The sequence below is a fragment of the Danio rerio genome, chromosome 5, assembly GCF_052040795.2.
Source record: "Danio rerio strain M-AB ecotype USA chromosome 5, GRCz13ab, whole genome shotgun sequence".
Classification (NCBI taxonomy): Eukaryota; Metazoa; Chordata; class Actinopteri; order Cypriniformes; family Danionidae; genus Danio; species Danio rerio.
The window spans coordinates 77,258,506-77,275,723 of record NC_141025.1 but is presented as its reverse complement, the minus strand read 5'-3'; the positions used below and the strand labels follow the sequence as shown (position 1 = coordinate 77,275,723).

The 17,218-nt window shown below is 40.5% G+C and overlaps 2 protein-coding genes across 3 annotated transcripts in view; both read left to right on the top strand.

Moving 5' to 3' along the window:
• Positions 1 to 256: 256 nt before the first annotated feature.
• The window catches only part of kiss1rb (KISS1 receptor b), a 360,900-nt gene continuing 343,938 nt past the window's right edge, over positions 257 to 17,218 (top strand). The window contains exon 1 of the mRNA XM_087250839.1: positions 257 to 318. The gene's annotated coding sequence lies outside the window, so the exon portion shown is untranslated. The remainder of the gene's footprint in view (positions 319 to 17,218) is intronic.
• fktn (fukutin) lies at positions 1,472 to 16,122 on the top strand. 2 transcript variants are annotated; one of them, NM_001042694.2, is given in 10 exon segments: positions 1,472 to 1,590; positions 2,882 to 3,036; positions 4,132 to 4,188; positions 4,546 to 4,746; positions 6,856 to 7,133; positions 9,167 to 9,299; positions 9,881 to 10,010; positions 11,122 to 11,255; positions 11,329 to 11,453; positions 15,088 to 15,529. In NM_001042694.2, coding segments are annotated over 9 exon segments (1,374 nt in total). In that variant the 5' UTR covers positions 1,472 to 1,590; positions 2,882 to 2,934; the 3' UTR covers positions 15,302 to 15,529.

The following is a 17,218-nucleotide window of genomic DNA, read 5'->3' as shown; positions in this document are numbered from 1 at the left end:
TATATAGTCATATATATAGTCATATATATATAGTCATATATATATATATATATATATATATATATATATATATATATATATATATATATATATATATATATATATATAGTTGTATTCAGAATTATTAGCCCCCCTGAATTAATTTTCAACACATTTATAATCATAATAGTTTTAATAACTCATCTCTAATAACTGATTTATTTTATCTTTGCCATGATGACAGTAAATAATAATAGACTAGGTATTCTTCAAGACACTTCTATACAGCTTAAAGTGACATTTAAAGGCTTCACTAGGTTAATTAGGTTAACTAGTCAGGTTAGGGTTATTAGGCAAGTCATTGTATAATGATAATTTGTTCTGGGGACTATCGATAAAAATATTGCTTAAAGGGGTTAATAATATTGACCTTAAAATGGCTTTTTAAAAAATTCAAAGCTGCTTTTATTCTAGCCGAAAAAAAACAAAAAAGACTTTCTCCAGAAGAAATAATATTATCAGACGTACTGTGAAAATTTCCTGAATCTATTAAACATCATTTGGGAAAAATTTAAAAAAAGAAAAAAATGCAAAGGGGGGCTAATAATTTTGACTTAAACTGTATATACACTGCAAAACCTAAAAAGGTAAGGTAACTCAAACCATTTGGGGAAACCGATTGCAACAAACCATTTAAGTTCAAAAACTAATCCTAATGAGTACTGTGAACTTAATCCATTTGAGTAAAGAAGCTATTTGAGCACAGCAAAACCCAATAAATTAAGAGAATCAAACCAACTGAGTACTGTAAAACCCAATAAGTTAAGGCAACTCAAACCGTTTGAGGAAACCGATGCTAAAAACTATTTGAGTTAAACAACTAATCTATATGAGTACTGTGAACTTACTCCATTTAAATTGAAGTAATGAGGTATTTATTAACTCATTACCTTCAACACTGAGTTCAAAACTCTTTTCAGATGAGTTGAATTAACTTTCTGTCAATTTTGAGTTAACTACACTCATTTCACTTGATAAAGTTGATTGTTGGGTTGTACAGTGTGTGTATGTTGCGATAGGATAACAATTTCACCATGATGGCTTAATATCTGTATTCGGAAAGTAAATAATGTTAGATTGGGTTGATCGTGCAGTAGGAGTGTTTCTCCATAAAAATCTAATAAACAGTTTATGAATACATTAAAGATGCAATTGAAATAAACAGTGTTTCATCGTTTTCCAAGTCCTAACAGTAGGTAGAGTAATTGAATAATAAAAATAATTCATTAAAATTACTTGGTAAAGTGGTGCAGTAGGTAGTGCTGTCGCCTCACAGCAACTGGTTCGTGCCCTGGCTGGGTCGATTTGTCATTTCTGTGTGGAGTTTTACATGTTCTCCTCGTGTTGGCGTAGTTCTTGCGTGTGGCTACCGTACGCTTTTTGAGTCTCGCTTCTCTCCATTATGAAGTCTACTTGCGCAACGCGTTTTAGCAGATCGCTTGTCCAATCTCGCCCACCGTACCAGACGGCGTGCGGTGAATCTGGGAGAACATAAACAGAAATGTATAAATGACCAGAATTAAACGAGTATTCTCCGTTTTCCTGCTCCTGGTAAGTTGGAAAAGCAATTAATTGTGTGCTATTTGTTATACGTACGCTAAATTATACGAGTGCAGAGTGTGCTAATATTCTTAAACGTTATGTATACACTCACCGGCCACTTTATTAGGTACACCTCACTAGTGCCAGGTTGGACCCCCTTTTGCCTTCAGAACTGCCTTAATCCTTCGTGGCAGAGATTTAAGAAGGTACTGGAAATATTCCTAAGAGAGTTTGCTCCATATTGACATGATAGCATCACGCAGTTGCTGCAGATTTGTCGGCTGCACATCCATGATGTGAATCTCCCGTTCCACCACATCCCAAAGGTGCTCAATTGGATTGGGTTCTGGTGACTGTGGAGGCCATTTGAGTACAGTGAACTCATTGTCATGTTCAATAAACCAGTCTGAGATGATTCACGCTTTATGACATGGTGTGTTATCCTGCTGGAAGTAGCCATCAGAAGATGGAGACACTGTGCTCATAAAGGGATGGACATGGTCAGCAGCAATACTCAGGTAGGCTGTGGCGTTGACACCATGCTCAATTGGTAACGTTACTAATGAGCCCAAATTGTGTTAAGAAACTCTCTCCCACACCATTATACTTCACCATTATCCGAACTGTTGATACCAGGCAGGATGGATCCATGCTTTCATGTTGTCGACACCAAATTCTGACCCGAGCATCCGAATGTGTCAGCAGAAATGGAGACTCATCAGAGCAGGCAATATTTTTCTCCAATCTTCTATTGTCCAGTTTTGGTGAGCCTGTGTGAATTGTAGCCTCAGTTTCCTGTTCTTAGCTGACAGGAGCGGCACCCGGTGTGGTCTGCTGCTGTAGCCCATCTGCCTTAAGGTTGGACGTGTTGTGTGTTCAGAGATGCTCTTCTGCAGACCTCGGCTGTAGCGAGTGCTTATTTGAGTTACTGTTGCCTGGAATCAGCTGGAACCAGTTTGGCCATTCTCCTCTGACCATCAACAAGGCATTAGCACCAACAGAACTACCGCTCACTGGATATTTCCTCAATGTCCGACCATTATCTGTTATTCTACAGAGTGCGTAAACACTGGCTAGCACCAACAATCATGCCACATTCAAAGTCACTTAAATCGCCTTTCTTCTCCATTCTGATGCTCGCTTTGAACTGCTGCAGATCGTCTTGACCATGCCTAAATGCATTGAGTTGCTGCCATGTGATTGGCCGATTAGAAATTTGCATTCAGCAGTTGGACAGGTGTACCTAATAAAGTGGCCGGTGATTGTATGTCCTACATCATGTGTTTGTGTGTGTTTTCAGATGCGTTTTTCTGAGCACAGATATGAGGCTGCTGTGTGTGTCGGATCGCTCTAATGGCCAGATTAAACAGGACGTTTGTGTTGACCCTCCTCATCGCAGTCAGCTCTGTGTTTCTGCTCTTCCAGCTCTACAACTACAGACTGTCTGCTGCAAAGGTGAAGAGAAAACCTTCAACATTTTACTCCTCTTGGATGAATAAAATTCATTATTATTATAATAGGCTATTTCGACCTTCAGGATAGAATATTTGTTCTGTAATGCTCTAATATTGCTTCCACTGTGGGAGCACATACATTGCAGTAAATACCAGGCTATAATGGTTTTTATCATGTGCAAATTACGGGAGGGTTGGGGGGGGCTACTATGGTAAAGTTGGTTTTATATTCGCACATTCATTCAGTGACAACTTATGACATGCTTCCTATATTGTTTACCATGGTACTTTAAATATTCGGTCTGGAATCACATGCAAGTGTGACTTCAAAACAGCATCAGCACTATTCAACTGACTGTAAACAATGTTGTTTGATAGTCACCGGCTGCTAATATGATTCCATTTAGTCAGAGTTTGCACAGAATACTCTTCAGGAATTATATTATTAACCACTCAAACTCTGTCATCGACTTTCGCTTTTAGATTTAAAGGGCTAGCATTGCACCAGACCCCCTTAAGTGGTTTTGTTTGAAAGTGTAGAAGCTATATTTTATGCACATATGCATCGCTTTGGTTTTTATTTTACTGTACTAAAGTTATTAACACTTAAATACACAGTATTTTGGAGACCCGAGCTGGGAATTGAACATTGTACATTTTCATATTTTTCATATGATTCATATATGACACATGTACAATTTATAGTGAAAGCTCTTGCCGGTGCTCATACGGTTCTAGCTTTCTTTTTACTGAATTATATCCACATATCAAACAGTTGCAGAATGAATTTCTGTGTTTCCATGGCGCAGAAGTGAAAACAATACATTCATGATCAATAAGCAGCCCCAGATAGCACAGACAGCTGTCATCTCTTACCCTATGCTGTGCGCTTCAGGGCCATTCTCCTCTGTTTTTGAGGTGATGTGCCTAAGTAATCCTTTTATATGTCTGACCAAAATATACAACTGACAAGTAGTTGTATATTTTAGCATATTGCACTTGCATTGTTTGTATAAGTTCCATTAGTCTGTATTTCTCATTATTGCAGTGTATTGATTAGTGCTGCTCTTAAATAATGTTCTTTCTCCGACTGCAGAATGGCTTTAACGTCTTGAATAATAAAGGATATCTGTCTGGGAAAGAGGCACATTGGGTAAGTCTAAAGTGAAATTTAAAGGGGACCTATTATGCAGAAATCACTTTTAAAAGGGGTTTGGACACAATTGTGTGGCAACAGTTTCTAAATATAGCCATCCTCTAATGGTAAAAATTAATTATTTCTATGTATTATTATCAGACTTGATATAAACCGCCTGCAGAAACACTTTGGTTGACATTCTCCCTTTGTACGTGTCATCAGAGGGGGAAAGCCCCGCCCACTAGTGCCATTAGCATAAACAGCCCTGAGTGAGAAGCAGCCGTGCGCTGTTAGAGTTTCACCTGCTGAAGATAATGTCAGCGAGTAAATAAAGTAAATAAATAATCAGATGTGTGTTTGTGTTTATTCCAGCATCTGCTGAAGAGGTTTCTGGGCCTGGTCCACAAGTTTAAGCTGCCGGTGTTTCTGGTGGACACCGTCTCTCTGGCTCTGCTGTCCCAGGATGCCGTTCTGTACCGGGACAGTCAGCTGAAGGATCCGCACTGCAGCTTCCTCTGCACACACAGAGACTTCACCAGCTTCGCGCTGCTCGGAAACCTCTGGAAATATGACGTGAGCAAATCCATGCGGTCATTTTTCTCTGAAGTAGGGCTGCACAAGATATGGTTTCAGCATCGATATCGCAATGTGAACACTTTCTAAAGCCGCTGTTGACATGGAATTGAGGCAGATTTTGGTAAAAAAAAAAAAACAATACAAACATTAAAATAAAACTAAACAAATCTGAAGAATGAGTTGTGTGTGATAGCACTGAAATGACAGAAGGGGAAAGAGCTGAACTACTGAAATGTGTTTAATGCTTTATATTAAAGCTTAAAGACGCATCTCATGTGTCATCATGCATTTCTCAGGTGTGAGTTTTTCACAGACTTCAGCAGAGTGTCAAAATCTTGATGGTTCTGTGGGTCTCGTCTATCAAATCTGAGCTTTATTTTGTATGTTTAATTGGATTCGGATCAGGTGATTGGTTGGGCCATTCTACAGCTTGATTTTCTTTCTCTGAAAGCATCTGAGAGTCTCCTTGGCTGTGCTGAAATGTCAACCCTGGGTTCATCTTCATCCTCCTGCTAATGTAGATGTTGGACTGAAGCAGCTGCTATTCATTTACACTGAGGAAGTGCAGAGGCTTGCTGAGAGATTTCAGCTGCTGTCTGGGCTTTCCCTGCCAGAATACACCTCCCTTTCTTCATGTGTTTAATACCTCTTTTTCTATGTCAATTCATTTTATTAACATAACTTAATTTGTAAGCTAATTAGATTTGTTTTATTTGCATATAGGGATTTCTTTGGTTGTTACCAACATCCAGTGGTAATTTGAAGTCAACAGCATCTTTAGAAATATGTTTTCTGAGAAAAATGATGACGTGTTCAATACTTATTTCCCTCGCTGTATAGAGATACATAAAGAATTTTTTTCTACTGCAAGCTGATTGGATGCAGTAAAGTTGGCGTTTAATTTAGAAAGAAAATGACAAGGATTGTTGTCAAAACTGACAGATGGAAGGGCGTTTACGTGTGTTAGTGTTGGAGTGAATGGCCAATTCCATGCATGTTCAATAAAAAGGTCTGGAGAGGGTTTTCTTCAATGTCAAAAATATTAGTAATTTCTTACACACAAATTAATAATTCGAGGACAGAGCTCTGGGTTACGATACCCCAATGCAACACAAGAATTACATTCAGGAGGTTCGCAACTGAATGTAATTAAAATTGAGCTGCCGATCCGTTGAAATATTTGAACTCCTGCGACTAGACCATAAGCGACCTGCCGACCGAATATGATGTATTCCAGTGTTGTCCAAGCAGAGCCGTGCACGCCAGATGAGAATATAGGAGTTTATTTGGTTATTTTTTGAATCATAAAAAGTCTATATTTAAAAAAAAAAAAGCTTTTCTGTTCATAAATGTAAGTAAGAAAGTAATAAATATATATATATTTTAATGTTGTCTCCACATTCCCTCCAATATTTTAGCGGTCCATGAGTTTCTAGTTTTCATTCATCCATTAAACCATGTAAAGGCACAGAGAATGGAGGCTCTTGCTTTTGCCCTCCTTTATTTCGGACACTGTGAGAATCAGCTTCTCCCCCGTGGTGCACGACAACACTGAAAATACTGTGCGGCTGCCACAAGGGGGCGTATTCCGACAGTCTTGTCCAAATGTGGTGTAGAGGCAGCTTAAGAAGTATGCAACACAGTAAGGAAGAAGTATGTTTGGTTAATATATGGTATCATACAAAAGGAAACGACTGATTAATCTGTTGTTAGTTTAAGCGTTTTTTCTAACAAAAAATAAAGACACAAAAGTAATAAAAATAAATTAGTTTTCCCCCACATTAGCCACACACAATACCTCAGACAGACCTAACGTGAGAATTTAACTGAAGCAAACAGGAAGTGCGTTTTTAGATTTCAATCAAGGATTACAAGGATCAAGGATGACATACACCGATGAATTGTTCAGCACAAAACTAGCAAAACAAAACCAACATGGTCAGCTTTGATTTCATGCGGACTTCAAATCTGAATTTGTCAATGTGATCTTAATGCCGTTTCTCTCGTGTATTTGTATGTTCGCAGTGTTAAATTCAGATCTTTCAACATCTCTATTAATTCTCCAACAGACTGACAGACGGCTGATAGTTGTGTGTTTGTGTGCAGGCGGCTCTGCTGGACGCAGCCTCTGAGCGCGGTCTGGAGCTGCTGGAGATTCATGGGAAAGACCCTCGGCTGATCAGCACGGATGATCTGACGGCGAAAGAAATCCCGCTGCACTTCCTGTTCCGCTTTAACGGCCGTGTGGTGCATGTGGTCGTGCTGTACGAGCGCAGCGGGAAGTATCTCTGGCACGGCCCGCTCAGACTCACCGCCAGTTTGGACAGGACTTTCGCACCCTTCGGGAAACTGGACTACGGTCATCACGCTGGGGCTTATGACAGGTGACGGCATCACTCTATGAACCACACACCGATGTAAAGAAATGTAAAAGTTCAGAAGCATGTTATTCGTCCAAGTGAAAATTGGTTAGCACCAAGTGTGCCGCAAGCCTGCGTTTGAGTGAAGGTCTCGGCCGTTAGATCGCCCCCTGGGGGCTGGCTGCAGTACAAGTCATAAAGCCCGCCTCCTCCGTGTTAATGAAGGAGACTTGAGCCCAAATAAAAAAAATGTATTACACTTGCAATAAAATGTCCCGAAAGATGGTTCTGGTGGATTAAGGCGCTGGTTATTGTGCTGAAATAGGTGCAGATCTTCATTTTTGTAAACAGTTTGTTTTTAGCAGTAATTTAATGCTGGGCGTGTCATCGTGATTGACAGCTGTGATTGACAGTTTCTCAAAGCAGCGCGTCTGAGCTTCGGCAGGAGACTGAAGTAGACTGAAATGTTATTATTCGATTTCTGTGTTATTTTACCATGACAGAATGAGTTCGGCAGTAAACTATAGTTTCTGACATACATGATCCTGGTGGAACACTGTTTATTCGCTGAGGTCAGGGCTTTCTTCGGGCTTTATTAGTTTGCTGATACACGCCTAACCACCCAGATGGCAAAATACACTCGGGCCAGTTCCGGCTAGATTCTCGCCTGCCGGAGACTTCTCCCTCAGACTGACTACCTCTGCTGGACCTACTCCGGATGCCTGGACTCACTGCCTAATTCCAGCCTGAGTCAATAGAGCCAGATGCGGCGGCCGAGCGAGCCGGCGCTGCCGCATGCGAGGCGGAATCAGCCCGCGACGCCGCGAGTAGGTTATGCGCTGCAGCCCGGAGCTGGCGCGATTGAATATAAAAAACCTCATATTTATTAACGTTATTACATCCATTTGTGTTGATATGACAGCAAACGCATGCTGAGAAGTTCGGGGGGCGTGGTTGATTTTACATAAAGCGTTTGGTTGGAAGCTCGACTCTGCTCATTTTCGCGGCTCCTCCTCTGGCTCCATCAGACAGTCCTTCTGCGCATGTCAAGGCTCCAAATTCAGCAGTCTTTTGCGACAGTTTGTGCCCGTCAAGCAGGCGTTTTGCCCTCAAGGCGTTCAATGGGAAAAGGGGCTGTCGCGTCGTCCATATTTTTTACAGTCATTGGTTAGCACTTGCGCCTCACAGCAAGAAGTCTGGGTTTGGGGTGGTGAGATGACGGGGCGTTGGATGGTGGAGGGGTGTCGCGGACGAAAGTGAAGAGCGAAGAGATTTGTCGCTGACGAAAGTGAAGAAGGTTGGGGTTCGCAGAAGAAACTGAAAGTGAGCAGTGGATGAAGGCGGTTGAGGACTGGGATCAGTAATATGTGGTGCCGGATTAGATTTCAGAGGTGCCGGATCTGAATCCGGCGTGTTCCGGCAGAAATTAAGCCCTGTTGATAGCTCAGGGCCCTGTCTAAACCCATCAGCAAAAACTCTGTTATCAAAGTTCCAAATAAATAGAGATCTTCAATATCCTGCAGGGACAGAGCAGCCAGGCACATGACGCGCCACTTCTCCCACCCGTCCATCATGCATCCAGCAGTGAACGTCCCCGCAGGACAGTTGGGTTCCCCCGAACCCAAACTTCTCATTGAGAAGATGGTGTCAATTGCGTTCAGAGACCAGTTGATCAAATCCAAAATTCCTTATTGTTTGGAGAGCAGGGCAAGGAGAGCCTCAGAGATAGTATAAGATGAGACGAGGAGCCAGGAGAGATATGGGAGGGAGAGGAAAAAAAGTGCGACCGCCTTCGCCGAGAGCCAAAGAGAGCGTTTCCATCCCAGTCCAAACACTTATATAGGTGAATTGAACAAGCTAAAGTGTGTGTGTGAATAAGTGTGTATGGGTGTTTCCCAGAACTGGGTTGCGGCTGAAAGGGCATCCACTGCGTAAAACATGTCCTGGATTAGTTGGCGGTTCATTCCGCTGTGGTAAACCCTGATAAATAAAGGGACTAAGCTGAAGGAAAATGAATGAATGATTATTTAGTTTGTTTATGTTCATGTCTTCCTCAGGCCGGAGCTCATCCTCACCACTCTTGATGGACTTGATGTGAGGATTCCCAAAAACTTCTCCGGTTTCCTCCATGAGTATTCCAGCAGTCGCTTTCTGGAGTGTCGCAGCAGAGAAGCAAAGGCTTTCTTCCAGGTGCTGACTGCTGTGTGTCAATATAAACACAACCAAAAAGCCCCTTGAAGTGCTTTGAAATGTGCTTTTTTATGTTCGATGTTTGACGCAATTTCAACCGAAACAAAAGAGAGGGCGGGGCATAGAGTAGCTCCTCCCCCTTTAACAAACAGCAACCAAGAGTGTTTTGCTTTCCCACAGCTCTGCCAGTGAGAGTGGTTGAGCTCAAGCGCATCAAATGAGAAGTGTCTTGAAGGGGGCGGGGCATGTCAGATACTAGAGAGCATCTGATTGGTCAGAAGATTTAATGAGAACTAAAGTATAAATAAAAATGTTGATCCATTTAGGCTGAAGTGACAAACTGCAAGCTTTACATGTTAATATCGGTTTCATATCATCTAAACGCAAGTTTTGTCACTGTTTTTTGGAGCACGCTAGCGTATAGATATCCTTAAAACTAACAATACTGATACTAACATCTAAAAAAAAAAAAAGGACATTTTAATTTCAATGGATCTTTAAAGACCTCAATCTGCCTGCTTTTTTCTTATGTACGCATTGCATGTCTGTTCAGTTGTGCTTGTGAATATAATGTTGTGCAGCTGTATCCAGAAGACACCTCTCCGGAGGCCGTGGACTTCAGGATGAGGGCTAAAAGTCTGCTTCATCTCGCGTCCAGAGTCCTCTTCATGCTCAGAGTGCCTTTTTGGCTCAGCAGTGGAACTTGTCTGGGTGAGAAACTCTAAAAAAAAAAATCATTTGATCTGTCAAAAAGCTTGGTGACTAGGCCTAGATAATATCAACATTTCATCAGTTTTGCTAACGGTCTAATCCGATTCAATGATTTATGCTAAGCTAAGCTAAAAGTGCTCACGTTAGACCCAGAGATCAGATAAATGATCAGAAAAATTCACCTGCTTAACTCTTAATGCTCTCAGAAATAATAAAGGAGCTTTGCTGCTGTAGGTGCAACATAGATACACCTGAAAATAGTCCACAGCTAGGTGACTAGGCCTAGATAATATCCACTTTTCATCAGTTTTAGTTCACAGTGTAACTGCAGAAGTGTCCAGCTTTAAATAGGAAACATTATTAATATTATTATTATTATTACATTTTTGAGCGAGATGCTAATGGTCTAATCCGATTCAATGATTTATGCTAAGCTAAGCTAAAAGTGCTTCCACTAGACACAGAGATCAGCTGAATGGATTTTAAAATGGTCAAATTCACCTGTTTAACTCTGTCGAGTGAACATATCTCCCCCAAAAATACAGACTGTTCCTTTGATTTGTCCGTTTGAAGGTACTTAATGAGTAACAATAACCAACATTTGCTATTTACTAACTCTCTCCTCAGCTTATTTAACTCCTTGATAAAATATTCCAGCGTCTGAAACAGCAGAGCACGGCTTTAACAGCACCAACCAAACTCACTGGTTTGACTCATAGGGACAGTCCTTCTCGTCTTGAGCGAGATTTTTATAATATTGACTTAATTCTAGGCTGGCACGGTGGCTCAGTGGTTAGCACTGTCACCTCACAGCAAGAAGATCGCTGGTTTGAGTCCCAGCTGGGCTAGTTGGCATTTCTGTGTGGAGTTTGCATGTTCTCCACGTGTTGGTGTGGGTCCCAGTGCTGGGTTGTGGCTGGAAGGGCATCCGCTGTGTAATACATATGATGGAATAGTTGGTGGTTCATTCCGCTGTGGCACACCTGATAAATAAGGGACTAAGCAAAATGAATGAATGAATGAACATGCTATTGCATGCAATGGGATCTGTTGCTCTTGTTATTGGTTGATTAAACTGAGTAACTCTTCTCCTCATCCTCCTCTTCCTCAGGTTGGTACAGGCAATGCAATATCATTCCCTACAGCAAAGACGTTGATGTGGGCATTTGGATTAAAGATTACAGGCCTGACATCATCCCGGCGTTTCAGAAGGCTGGACTCCCTCTCAAACACAAGTTCGGGAAGGTACGGTTCATTTAGTAGTGATGTTTGTTTATTTATTTGTCTCTAAATCGATCCGTATTGGCTTGAACTTCAGGTAGAGGACAGTCTGGAGCTCTCCTTCCAAGGGAATGATGTGAAACTGGACATCTTCTTCTTTTACGATGACGGTGACGTGGTCTGGAATGGAGGCACGCAGGCAAAGAGTGGCAGGAAGTTCAAGTGAGTATTTAAGTCCACATGAAATCAAAACCATACTGATATTATCTAGGCCAGGGGTGTCAAACTCAAATTCACAGAGGGCCAAATAAAAAAAAAAAGAACATTGTCGAGGGCCAAATTTTTATTATTAATTTATTTATATTTTTATTATCTTTAAGATACAGTAAACTACTGTATTAACCATCCTAATATATTACAATTGAATTTTGCTTAAATACTGGAATAAGAACAGTTTTAAGAAAATAATAAAAACAAAAACTGAATAAAATATCAGGCTTCTATATCTTTAACTTTATTCATTTTAATTGTAACCTAAATCTTTTCATCAAAGACCATCAAGGCCAACACCTGAAAAAATCTCTTTCAACTTTGAACAGACCATGCCATCAGTAAATAAAATAATATTTATTAATTTTAGTTTTTTTCACTGTTCATTTAGTCTGATGATGCACATGGGTCCAAGCCACTTGGCATCGCTTTTTACATGCAAGTGCATCAATTTCTGGAGTCAGGCTCTGCGCAGAGGAAATCCTTAGGACTGAATGAAGGTGTTCATCGGTGAGACGACTCCTATGTGGTGTTTTGTTCATCTTTATTAACGAAAACAGTAGCTTGCACAGATATGTGCTCCTGAACATAGAGAGCATTTGCGCAGCTTGGGCACGGAGTTCGGGCAGCGTGTCAGGGAGGTAAGGTGGAAATTGCGCAGCACCGACAGTCATATTTTGACTTGAGCGTGTCATGACACTGCAGCTCAATAAGCTCCATTTTGGAGATTGCTTGGTGCGTTATTCACATCAAACGTAAAGGTGTTGCTAAAAAGTTCAAATCTACATTTTTGGGCTTCAAAGTCAACACATCGTCGGGCAAACTCAGCTCCAAGTAGAATGAGTTTTTCAGCGAACTGTGAAAAGGCATCACGTCAGTGGCGCCCCCAGAAAATTTTCATAGGGGTGGCTAGAAGAGGCCACACCAAATCTTGGGGTGGCACACAAAAAATAATGAATTCAGTGTAATGTTATATTTTTGTTTCTGGTCAATTAAATAATGTGACTTTAATTCATTTAATTATATTGTCTTAAAATATCGCAATTTATTCCTTGAAATAATTCAGCAAGTACATGTGCAAACCAAATAAAAATGTATATTTAGTTTAAAAACACTTCTCATATATAGAAATAACTTTTCAGTTGTTTTTCACTTACATTTATTATACAGCATACAGTATATGCCATGTCTAAAATTAATTGAGATTAATGAGTTAAATGATAAAACAAACAAATGAACAAACTGAACAAAAGGCATTACTATATACACACAATCACTATACAGACCCTAATAAAATCATTTATCTATATCCCTTTTTGAGCCATTTTATTAATGCAGCTTCTTCTATTGATGTACCTAAAAGTAAATATTACATAGCCATTACTGTCGATTGAAGATGTGTGTGTTTGTGCTGTCAACGACAATCAGGGAGGGCAGTGGTGGTTCTACTTTATGACACCCAGGGCGAACCACCCCATATACCCACCCTCCTTAAATAGTTACATTTATTTTTCAATAAAAATAAAAATGTATTTACATTCATTCTAAATAAATACAATTAATATTAAGATTATTATACAATTATTATTCTAAATAAATAACAGACATCAATCCTAAATGTTACTGGAAAACAATGTAACAGAGTGATATGCTAAGATCACTTAGGGAACCTTTTGCATGAATATTAGTTACGACAAGTCTATAGAATACAAAAATATGTGTTTCATAGAATTATCTGTTATGAAGTCTTACCTCCCTGACTCTTCATCCCTCCTTACTGCTTTATAGCCATGCTTAGTGAAAGTATTATCATCATCATATTATATAAACTTTAGTTTTGTCGACTTTCAAAACTCACTGCGTGCTGACACCTCTTCACAAAAGGCTTACTCCGGTTTCACGGCGCATGAGCGGCGCGTTTTTTATCAGCTTGCATGTAAACAACTGGGATTCACACACGAGTGCATGAGCCGCACGGGAATGGTTTTCTGCGCGCATGCGTCAGTTTGCTTTCACCAGCGTTGTTTCTGTTGCACATAGAGAACGCGTGTAAAAGATGTGAACGGCCCTTAATGTCTTTATTCTGGGATTGCCCCTCTAAGTTAACACACTTGCATAAAGTAAATGGTATCCTAATGCTTTTACTAGGGGATGCTTTTTGTTGCATCATCTCCGCGTGCCGCCCAGCCCCAGCAAGATACTTGTGACGCCGCCCTGGCATTTGGCAAATTGCCCAAATCCGCCACTGGGGAAGAGAGGGGCAGTGAATCAGCTAGGTTGGTGGCACCAACAATAATTTAGTTGCTGCATGTTATTTATTTATCTATAGAAACATTGGGAATTTACATAAGTACATTTAAGTTAATAATACCACCCCTGGCCACCCCTTGGGGGCGCCCCTGCATCACGTCGGTAGCGGTCTGCTCTTTTATGACTTGGCAGCACAAAATATGAGCCAGGTTTCCCTGCTGCATCTGACTCTCCCACAAGTGCAACTTGGTTCTAAAAGCCCTCACGGCGTTGTACATGTCTGTGATGACGTGCGCGCCCCTGAAGCTTCAGATTGAGCGTGTCGTTCATGATGTCACAAAGAAATGCAAGCTCACATTGAACCTTTTCATCCCTGAACTCTGTTGTGTCTTTCCCTTTGCTTTTCATAAAAAGACAAATTTCCTCACGCAGCTCAAAACATCTCTTCGCACATTGGAAACTCCCGCCCGCGGCACCGGCTGCTCTCCTTTGGCCGCGCATAGATGTCGTCGCAGCGTTTTGACGCTCGAATTAAAAATGTTTTAAATTGGGAGTCAAACGCCACCCTTGCGCGACGCTCTGCGCGGACTCAGCGCGGAATTGTGTACACAATGAATGGCTGAGCTGACGCCACCCAGCGATTGACGCGTTCAATGTGTAGGCACCTTTAGCGGTACGTGCGCTATATAACGATGTAGTACATCTTTGAAATCATCTCCTGGGCCAGGGCCTGAGTTTGACATGTCTGATCTAGGCCTAGTCACCTAGCTAGGCGCTATTTTCAGGTGCTGTGTAACTACATTGAGCCTACATGCATGGGTACAGCAGCAAAGCATTAAACAGATGTGTTTTACCACTGCTGAATCCATTCCCAGTACTGGGTTGCAGCTGAAAGGGCATCCATTGTGTAAAACATATGCTGGATAAGTTGGCGGTTCGTTCCTCAGTGGTGACCCTGATGAATAAACTAAGCCAAAGGAAAATGAATGAATGAAGGTGTCCTTTAACCTAATGACAAACACACTCAACAACACTTTTATCAAAAGCAGGGGTGTCCACACTCGGTGCTGGAGTGCCGGTGTCCTGGAGAGTTTAGCTTCAACCCTAATCAAACACACCTGAACCAGCTAATCAAGCTCTTACTAGGTATACTAGAAACTTCCAGGCAGGTGTGTTGAAGCAAGTTGGAGCTAAAGTCAGCAGGACACCGGCCCTCCAGGACCGACTTTGGACACCCCTGAGGATTTGGATTCATCTTCTCCTTTGTCACTGTAGCTCACCTATTAACCTGTTCCTGTGTTTCTTCATTTAAAGACTTGTTTGTTGTTTCTGGCAGGTATGTGTTTCCACGCTTCAGCCTGTGCTGGACGGAGTTTCTGGAGCTGAAGGTTCAGGTTCCTTGTGACACGGAGGATTATGTGAGGGCAAACTACGGACCTGACTGGAACATTCCTGTCAAAACCTGGGACTGGAAAACCTCTCCGTTTAACGTCCAGGAGAACGGCGTCTGGCCCTTGAGGGAATGGGATGACGTCATTCAAGTTTACTGAAGCATCATGGGAGTTGTAGTGTTTTAGTAGCGCACATTAACAGGATAGTTCACCCAAAAATGAATATTTACTTCACTCTCAAAAGTCTTTATAAATCTTTATGAGTTTCTTTCTGGTGACACAGTGGCTCAGTGTGGAGTTTGCATGTTCTCCCCATAATAGCGGTGGTTTCCTCCGGGTTTCCCCACACATTCGCTATAGGGGAATTGAATAAACTATTTTGGCCATAGTGTGTGTGTATGAGTGTTTCCCAGTACCGGAAGGGCTTCCACTGCGTAAAACATATGCTGGAATAGTTGGTGGTTCATTCCGCTGTGGTGACCCCTGAACACTAAAGGGACTAAGCTGAAGGAAAAATGAATAAATGAGCGTCTGTCTTCTGTTGAACACAAAAGAAGATATTTTGAAGAATGTTGAAAACCGGTAACCATTGACTATCATGGTAGAGTAGAAAAAACAAATGCTATGGAAGTCAATGGTTACAGGCTTCCATCATTTTACAAAGTATATTCTTTTGTGTTGAGCAGAAAGAAACCCATTAAGGTTTTAAACACGTAAATAATGACAGCATTTTAATTTTGGTTGAACTATGTACCTTTTTTTTTTTTTTAAGATAAACCACTTCAATGCCGTTTATAGAGTATTCTTATTTATAAGCTATGTGTTTTCATTTTTATGACTGTGAATAATGCTAATCATGCTAAAAATAAACAGATGTCGTGTATGCTTGAGTTTATAACGTATACATAAATCATTGTATACCGTTATGGCTAATAATATTTCAGTATATATTTAATATTAAACAAATATGTGAACTTGAAGGCTGTTTGGACTTATTTTTGTGTTTTTTTTATAGTATTTTTTAAAAATGTCAAGCTGTATAACAATGAACATACAAAGGCAATGACTGAACAGGAGCACAATAATAACAATTAAAACATATTAAACATAAAACAAACTATTAAAATACAGTTGAAGTCAGAATTATTAGCCCCAATCTTTTTCAAATATATCCCAAAGGATGTCTAACACAGATACAGGAAATGTTCACAGTATGTGTGATAATATTTTTTCTCCTGGAGAAAGTCTGATTTGTTTTATTTTAGCTAGAATAAAATGAGTTTTTAATTTTTTAAACACCATTTTAAGGACAAAATTATTAGCCCCTTTAAGCAATATTTGTTTTGGATTGTCTTCTACAGCAGAGGTCCCCAAACTTTTCAGCCCACGACCCCCAAAATAACAATGCCAGTGACTCGCGACCCCCAATATCCTCTGAGGTGGTTATAAATACAGAAACCTTGCAATAGCACACCAAATAGACCCAAGTCTATTCTTCGTTTAACTTTTTTTTAATGTATGTCAGTGCTGTAAATGGGAAAGTGTGAAGGAGGAGTGGAGGTGAAATGTTGCAACTGTGGAGGAGGACATAATGCTGCATATGGAGGTTGTGAGGCAACAAAAAGGGCAGTGGAGGTTCAGCAGGAAAAAGAAAAAAACAATCTAACTTACGCTGAAGCAGTAAAGGTAGTGAGGGGAAAGAGGAAGTCAAATGAAACGGTAAGATTGGATTTAGGTAAGAAAAATGAAGGAGAAGAAAGAATTGGTGAAAGTAGGTCATCAGAGGATTTGGCGTTAGTAAGCAAGAAAAATGTTGTACTCTTCATGGTAGAAGTAATTAACTGCACTGCCCAAACAGAAAGAGGAACAGAAAAGATACAAATAATAATTAAAGCAGCAAAAAGGTATCTGGAGATAAAGGGTCTGAAGAGTGATGATATAAGTTTAACCTGGTGTTATAAAATCAATCTGCTGCATCTGAAGCTATTGCTGTGTCTTTAATATAATGTCATTATGCCAGGGGTCACAATCCCATAGAACTAGTAACTATAAGCTACTATAGGAACTATATAGTAA

Excerpts from the sequence above, each read along its gene's own strand:
- fktn (XM_087250918.1), top strand. The coding sequence starts at position 2,935 with ATGGCCAGATTAAACAGGACGTTTGTGTTGACCCTCCTCATCGCAGTC. Across the intron at positions 3,037-4,131 it reads ACAGACTGTCTGCTGCAAAG|AATGGCTTTAACGTCTTGAA; the intron begins GTGAAGAGAAAA and ends CTCCGACTGCAG. Across the intron at positions 4,747-6,855 it reads GAAACCTCTGGAAATATGAC|GCGGCTCTGCTGGACGCAGC; the intron begins GTGAGCAAATCC and ends GTTTGTGTGCAG.